The following is an 8,636-nucleotide window of genomic DNA, read 5'->3' as shown; positions in this document are numbered from 1 at the left end:
TTCACGAGGTTCATACCGTGTGTAACTGCTGCCGCCGTGTCTCTGTACGGGGGCTCGGAAGTTTTCAGTGTAGGGCTGCCAGAACAACATCGTGTCCCACAAACAGCTCTCGCTTCAGTACGTCTCACTCAAAATAAACACGACTCAGACCGGTACCGAGGAGGTCCAAACAGGAACTCATGTCTGTTTCATTTTCAGTGTTGAAGAGGAGTTTGCACCACAGAAGTCGGTTGCAGGCTTGTCTAGTCAATAATTATCCACAGGTCGGACCCTGGAAGTGGCGCGCGGTCAAGTCTCTGGGTGGCAAGTTTTTCCGAGCGGGGTACACGCGCTATTTTGGCTCATGGGAGAAGACCCGCCTCTAATTACTGTCCCCCTGTTTGACCTCGCACACAATTCAGGACATGGACGTCGACACACAATAGTCAGACTTCAGTGCAAAACACAGTAAAGATATATTTTTTTAATAATTATTGTTATTAATTCGTAATGTGTAAGCAGCATGTTTCTGTTGCAGCTGGTCGAGGGGGAGTTCATTTTCATTTTAAGTACTTTATAACATGCATTTTATTTAACGTGCATTATATTTTACTAGGGCAGTGCCGGTTGAAAATGTGCCTGTTTGGAACGGGCGATTACTTGGCCTGTGGTATTGCTGCTTATAGAATTCATCTATTCAGCCTACTACTAACTTACTGATTTACCTGACACAGAACGTTGCAGATTCAGAATGTAATCACAAAATATCACAATGAAAATGTGGAGTAATCAGACATTAACATCATGGCACGCTACCCACCTGGCCCATTATGAGAGCTAAACAGCACATATCTGCGATCATCAACCACCAGAACCTGGGTGTGCGCGCTCGCGCAGAGAGAGAGAGACAGAGACAGAGAGACAGAGAGAGAGAGAGAGAGAGAGTGTAGTATGTGAAAGATCCGAGTGAGTCACGACACAAACAGGTGCTCAGTCAGTGTTTGCATGCAGTGTGAGAGGGGGAGTGACCAGCGGCAAAAGCCAATGTGTGCTTATTTTACCTATATATGCACTGCACTTAACAAGACACCTGTCAAGATTGAAATCCATCGGACTAACGGTTCGAGAGATATGCGCTTAACACACACACACACACACACACACACACACACACACACACTTTATAGATACACTTCATGTTTTGCATTGAATCTGTAAAGTATTTTCTCTGAATTGTACAGTAGAAGTATAAAGTAACATACAATGCAAATACTCAAGTACAAGTATCCTATAACTGTACTTAGGGATACTTTTTTGAGGCATGACAACACATTAACTGGGACTTGGCAGTTAGGTGACTGCAGGCTGATGCTGTATCTGAGATCCTCTATAGGAGCACCTACATTTACAGCCCAGATAACAGATGCATACATGAAATTCAGCACCAGTTTCACAAATAGCTATGTTGCATAAGACATGGATGTTGTATTTTACACCACGTCTGGGTTAATCCACTTTATTAACTGCTGTGCACATTTTCCTGCAGATGAAAATAATAAAAATATTAAAATGAATAAAAGTGTACTTTTATCACAGGTTAGACATGAGTTCTGAGCAGTATAACCAATGAGGCATTTTTCTTTGTCAGTTTCATTTGAAGGATTTTTATCTGCCTAAAGAGGGAAATGTATTCTGTATTTCACAATAACAAATCCCACAACAATCTTATTCCGTTTATCATCAGCTGTGATATAAGATATAAGTTACTCCAAAAAGGACGGAGGCATTGTTGCAGCTTTTCTTCAGTAACTAATCATACACCTTTTAAATGTCAGGATCTCTTGGTTGAAGGTACAGCTAGAGATAGTGGATCTTTAAAAAGATATACTGGAGGTGGTTTACCATTGATCCTGGGTCTTCAGTGTTGAATTGCACAGGCAGTACTGCAATCAGAAAAAATGTTTAATAAATCATTAACATTTCTATTCACCCTTTTACCACTGCACAAATCAAGAGGCAGGGCTTATCATGGTCTGTACAAGTTCTTTATTGTAATGTAAGCACAGCTTTGTAAACGCACGGAGGAAACACAACAGTGAAAACTAGAATGTTACAAGAGGAAGGAAAGAAAGACACAATGAAGAAGAGAAAAGGGTGACATGACGATTTTTTTCAGAAGTGTAAATGATACATTTCTACAAATTTCTCAGCTGATAAAAAATAAGTGAGAGAGAGAGACTACGGCTAGCGCAACAGAGAGAGAGAGAGAGAAAATAAAAACAAGGATGGGCACACATGCGCACCCCTCTGGGCGAACTCTCCTAAATGACACTGTTATTATTGAATATCCCATTTTAATATCATATATAGATACATATCCACTATGTGATAATAAGCCACGTCCTGCCATACTTCATGTGGTAAGCAGCACGCACCCGTCTTCCTTCCCATGTTGCCCAGAAGTGGACTGATCTAAGATGAGCTGGGAGAAAGGGAGGACACCATGAATTTTTCTGAAAGGGGGCGGACATTGTTCACATTAACTTAAAACCCCAGTCACACTATTCTGACCGTCGATAGGGCTCCAATAAAAACTTCTTTTTAAAATTTAGTCTCATGCATAGCCAAGCACATAACACCTCCTATACTTTGGAATCTGCCTGTGTACTGTATTCGCTATGAGCAGGCATGACCCACTGTGTCCCATTAGTGCTGTGCACGGTCGGTTGGTTGTACCCTTTAGGCTAATCAGCACCTTTTTGAAAGAGAGAAAGTGTGTTGATGTGTGTGTGAGAGAGAAAAAACTTGGACATAAAAACTAAAAAAGAAAAAATCCCGCTGCAGTAAAACCTCATTGCGTAAAATAAATCCAAACCTTGACAAAATGTAAATTTACATTCCTGTCTACCTGGCCCTAGTTGCTCACTGTTTAAGAAAGACACAAGACGGTACCATTCGTTCGTCTCAGCCCTGTTCTATGAACCTTACCCCGTTAAAAATGAGAACCATGCAGACGCACCACTTCCTGTTGACATCAAGATGTTATTCAAAGGGATACTGTAGTGTTGGGGATAGAGGACGGACATTTCATATCTTCATCCTTGTGATTAGTGACAAACCTGGGTGTGACTGAATGTGTGTTATCTGTTTATGTTTAATCCAAATTTGAGGGTTCAGTTCAGTCTGTGATCAGGGTGGATCCTCAGCGATGGTCAGGGCAACTACAACACTCCTGTCTTCTGCACCACAACTACCATCTTGTAGTGGGACAGGAAATGTATGAGGAGTGTGTGTGTGTGTGTGTGTGTGTGTGTGTGTGTCTCTCTTCTGGCCAGAGTGCAGGTACGTGTGAAGCAGTTTGCTCCTGTGAAATGTTCTTAGGATGTGTTTTGTTCTTGGTCTGTGTGGGTGTGAGCTCATGATCTCTCGTTTACGTTTGGTGGGCAGAGTTGCAGTTCTGTGGTTGCCCTGTGGGAGGGCGTTGTGTCTCCTATAGGCCCTCAGATGGGGGTTCACTGCCGCCGGAGCCAGACTGGGCACGCTTAATGTACAGATTCAACAGCTTCAGCTGCGGACGGAGAAACAGACAGAGGATAGATATGTAAATGCATGTGTCTCTAGGGGTTGCAAGGAAGTTATACCATGAACACTTAGAGACAGGGTACAAAATTAGCACCATCCATCAGCCAAATGCTGGTAAAATATGCATGTGGCTGGTAGATTTGATTAAATCACCGGTCAAAAGAACAATAGTAATCTATTGAGTGGCTGGTAAAATTTGAACATTCACTAGCCATTTGGGTTGCAAGGAAGTTATACAAGGTGTATTACTCAGGTGAAAATCTATATTGCAAGCCTGTTGGCTACAATCTTTTCAAATATTAGTTTCCAAAGAGAAAGATGGATAATTAATAGATGGAATTAAAAAAGACTCATTACTAAAATTAACGGCTTGAGTCATTTTAGAAGAAAAAAAATCTCTGATTCCAGCTTCTTAAATATGACTATTTACTGGTATTTTTACTTCTCTATTACAGTAAACGGATTATTTTTTTGAGTTGTGGACAAAAAAAAGACATTCAAGGATGTCATATTGGGCTTTGGAAAACACTGATAGACATTTTTCACCATTTTCTGGTCTATTGTTATTTCATAAACCAAACAACTAATTGATTAATCGAGAAAACAATTGACAATTAAAATAACTGTTAGTTGCAGCCCTATATGATATTGCATAAAAATACAACAAAAAGACCACACTGGTCACCCACTAACACACAGAAAAGGTGTTTGCTCCCATTTATGTTCAAAACGCGTTCAAAAGTATCTTAAGATGCCAGATTTCAACCTGTTGAGACGCCATAACTTGGTGTGTACAGACATATGCTTACCTTGCTGCTGGAGAGTTGGCTGAGGTGCGGTTTGAGATCCTCTCCGATCACTGCGTAAATGGCCACCAAGCAGAAGACACACGCTTTCCTTACACTGCTCTCAGAGTTGTCGTATCCCTGTTCAACAAGATAAAATAGATTAGAAAACCTGCAGGGCACTTTGTTCAAAACAAGGAGTCAGAGAAAGTATACATGTATGAATGTGTGGATGGTGTGTGTGTATTCATTTTACAAACTACAAAGATCTAGAATAACTAAGAACCATTGTTTAAACAGTAACACTTGCAGCATAAAATAAAAAGAACAATTCCTCCTACTTTTCATGATTAATACATCCAACATTTTATTTCTAAAAGTGCTGGAACATTACGTGTTCAAATATATGATATGTGTGTTACCTGTATGAGTCCTGGCACTATCTCAGGCAGCAGGCTCATCAGGCCCTCGCGGGGAACCCTCTCCACCACTTTGGTCTGCATCTTAATGGCAGCCAGGTTGATGGGGTAATCAGCTGACTGGATAATGGGACACAACACCTTGACGCACTGGTCTGGACTGATGGACAATGCTAACATGGCTGCCGTCTCCTCTGCTGCTCGTACCACCTGCAGGAACACACACACACACACACACCATCAGTACTGATGCTGTAAAACAATAACTTCACCCTAAGTATGTAATCTGTGTTAATTTGATCTTTTCATCTGAAATGGGTAAAAATTACATTTCATAATCATGTTGCAGATGTGTACCTGTTTTTATTCTACGTAACACTTTGATCGTCCACAAATAAACTGAAACACAACCTTCGGACCATCTCTTCACGCTCTCTGAAGTCCTCATGATAAAAACTCTTTTCAAGATAACTAATTTACGTGTTTGAGTACACGTACCTCCTTGTGGGGGTCTTTGTGAGCCTCCAGGGCCTTCATGATGGTGAGCTCTGCGTAGTTTTTGAACCTCCAGGGCTGCTTGCCGAGAATCTCCCTCAGCACCCGCAGAGCCAGCGTTCGGATCACATGCTGGGAGAATAACAATGATTTTAGAAGTTTAAAGGAAAGGAGTTCAGCTTGGCCTATTTGCACAGTGTTGTCACTGAAATGTAGCGAATGTGTGTACCTCTCTGTCACCCATCGTTTCCAGCAGCAGCAGCAGGATGGTCTTGAAATGTTCGTCCCACACCTGCAGGGTGTTCTCGCGAATCAGCTTCAGCAGTTCGCACAGCGCTGCCTTCCTCTCCTCAATGCGCTCGTTGTGATTGGACAACTCTTTCAGCAGCTCTGCCACTAGCTCCGATTGGTCCAGGCTGCTGTCTGTTAAGCGACAATAGACAAGAAAAAAAATTATCATATAATTTGTTTTGTGTGGTGCAGTGTGTCTGCGTTTTTCTTATAGAATGGGTTTGTTTACCATCTGTGAGAAGCTCAGAGTCATCCATGCTGGTGTCTTTGCGGCTGTGTTTAAAGGGAGAGTCCGATAAGTGATCGCGGGCCCCTCGGGGGCTGGAGGACAGAAGGGGGGTGTTGAGGAGGGACGTCTTGTTGTCCAGAGCCATGCGACCTCCGTCCATAAAGTCTGACACTCTGCCGTCTGTCCCGCTGTCCCCCTGCAGAGATGTGATAAAAAAAATGTAAGCGGCTTGGACTTTCAGGTCACTTTCACAGCTGGATTTTAGTTCACACCAAATAAAATGAGATAACATAATTATCTTTTATTTCTACCAATCAAACCAAAGTAAAGGAGTAAAAAGGTAACTCATACATCAGACAAATTCCATGACTGTCATCCTGCATTATCAGCACTACACGCATAGTAACTGCTAACAGAAACTGAAAGTAGGACAACACAGTATCGATGTTTTATCTCCTTGCTAAAAATCCCTGCACTCACATGCTGACATACATACATACCACAGTTACAAAGTGATCTTGCATTATGGCTGCACAATTAATCTAATTTTAATCGTGATCACGATTTGGGCTTCCCACAATTAAATGAACATTATTGCCTGCAATATTGATACTTAAAATGCGTGCTCCGCTCATAGTAAACACCGCTGCATATTGAATTAAGCGCTTCGTAGACTGACAGCCAGCGACCAGGGGCCATTTGAGATGTTTTTGCGCGGACCCTGCAGCGGCAGTCTGTGAAAAACGTTCCTGACTGTTGCAGCTGCAATCCAGAGTAGAAGCATAACCTTGTTTTAATGAGGCAGTGAAGTGAAAGCAGTGCTCTGCTGATTTAATTTTGGGTAGAGTTTTGGTCAAATTGTATTTATATGTTGCTTGCTTCAGATGCACTGTCAATAAGGACCAGTCTTAATTTGATGCAAAATATTTGTACATTAGCAGGATTGTAGCTCAACATGGATGGAAAGCAGTGCACCGTTAAATGTGAAAGTGCAATTAAAATATTTTGTCCCTAGAAATCACTGAATAATCGTGATCTCAATATTGATCAAAATAGGGGCAGCCTCTGGCTCGCCCAGTGGGAGTGTTCGCCTCATGTTGGCTGGGTCCTGTAGCGGCGCAGGTTTGAATCCGACCTGCTGCCCTTTGCTGCGTGTCGTCCCCCATCTCTCTCCCCCTTTCATATCTATCCACTGTCTCTACTACTAATGAAGGAAAAAAAAATATATATATATATATATATATATATATATATATATATATATATAATCGTGATTATCAATTTGGCCATAATCGTGCAGCCCTATCTTGCATATTCATATTGATTGCTTGGGAGTAGGGATGTAACGATTACCCGTGTAACGGTAAACCACGGTAAAAATGTTGAATATAACAATTATCGTTTTCATTTAAAATATCACGGTGGATTACCACGGTGTGGAAACCGCGTTCCCAGCTACATCAGAGTCTCCTGAAGTTGCCGCGCGGGCGCATTGCGTAGCCTACAGTGCGTTTCTTGAAGTTGGAATCATGGCGTGAGGAAGAGATGACAGCGCTCAGGACATTTATCAGCCGTGTAAAAAAGCCCATAGTAACACTTGATCTCCCTCCTGAGATTGACCAATCATTGACGAGAGTCATCGCTTTGATCTCCTGCCAATCACTGGCGCTCAGACAGGAGAAATGGGACAGAACAGCAGCTGTAAACAGACTTTTTTCTTTATCATTCCTTTCCAGTTCTCGGACTTGTTGAAGTGATGTGTGTGTAGCCCAGAACGTAAGTTAAAACTATTCTGTAGCTTGCTAAACTGTCATGGGTTTTACTGCCTCGTTATCTGTGTAAACGTTTAAGCTACGTTTATTCATATTTCAATAAGTGTTCTGCTACGATGTGGATTAAGTTTTGACCGTGTTACGACATGACATTTATTTGGAGAGAGAGAGAGAGAGAGATATATTATCGCATTGATAATATTGCTGTTGCTGTGTTTCTTATTGCATAGCTGATAGATGTGCAGATTGTTTAATATTACTTGTGCAGCCACAAGTTGATATTCAGGTTGTGTTATCGCAATTTGCTAGCAACATGCAATCACTAGTAAACAGACTAGCGCTGTGGAGCCACGTGCTTAGCTATTAAAGGTGTATTACACTGTTTGCTCCGTTATGGATATGTGTGAACCTATTTCAGCTTGTGTAGGCCTATCAGTGCTTTCTGAACATATTGAAAACCGTGATCATTTTGGTCACTATAACTGTGAGGTTAAATTTTCATACCGTTACAGCCCTACTTGGGAGATTACTTGACTACCACAGAATCCTGTGTAGTTGGTCTAATTTGCTTTTACACCAAAAACAAACTGAACCAGAGGCTTGGAACCAGACCCAACTTTTAAAGCAGTCTCAGTCCAGTTGTTAAGTCCACAGCAGAGTTAAAATGACAGCTTTCACAAGAGACTAAATAAACCAAACAAGTGAACACACCAGAATCCCTTTGACATGCCCTAAAAAGGTTAGGTGTACAAATATCCTAAAATGCTGGGCTGTACGCTGTTTCAGCAGGTGCAGATACTGGTCAAAACAAAGGAAACGCACACTATTTCACACGTTTCACTTTCCAGATCTATTCATCTGGATCACTTCAAGGTACATGATCAGTAAAATGTTGGTAACATTTCTTTTGTATGTAGTACGTACGTAAGTATGTAAGTACATGTAGTTCCCTAGATGTGATAAAAGCAAGCCAGTGTTGGAACTTGAGAAGGCTGACACACCAGGTGACAAATGGAGCAGGGTGAAGAGGGTCAAGGTGCTCTTGTTTCTGTGTATATTTACACTCAAACCACTAAATGCCACT

At 41.6% G+C, this 8,636-nt stretch overlaps 1 protein-coding gene across 11 annotated transcripts in view; it reads right to left on the bottom strand.

Annotated features, from left to right (window-relative positions):
• Nucleotides 1-2,010: 2,010 nt before the first annotated feature.
• The window catches only part of clasp2 (cytoplasmic linker associated protein 2), a 64,077-nt gene continuing 57,451 nt past the window's right edge, over nt 2,011-8,636 (bottom strand). For all 11 annotated transcript variants that reach the window (XM_078268510.1, XM_078268512.1, XM_078268511.1 and 8 more), the window contains 6 exons: nt 5,781-5,976; nt 5,490-5,683; nt 5,264-5,392; nt 4,769-4,975; nt 4,371-4,487; nt 2,011-3,547 (listed from right to left, as the gene is read on the bottom strand). In XM_078268510.1, the coding sequence (XP_078124636.1) occupies nt 3,470-3,547; nt 4,371-4,487; nt 4,769-4,975; nt 5,264-5,392; nt 5,490-5,683; nt 5,781-5,976 (921 nt within the window). In that variant the 3' untranslated portion in view covers nt 2,011-3,469. The remainder of the gene's footprint in view (nt 3,548-4,370; nt 4,488-4,768; nt 4,976-5,263; nt 5,393-5,489; nt 5,684-5,780; nt 5,977-8,636) is intronic.

The sequence above is a fragment of the Sander vitreus genome, chromosome 14 (genome assembly GCF_031162955.1).
Source record: "Sander vitreus isolate 19-12246 chromosome 14, sanVit1, whole genome shotgun sequence".
Taxonomy (NCBI): Eukaryota; Metazoa; Chordata; class Actinopteri; order Perciformes; family Percidae; genus Sander; species Sander vitreus.
The sequence above is the reverse complement of the archived record's forward strand: the minus strand, read 5'-3'. Positions and strand labels throughout refer to the sequence as shown.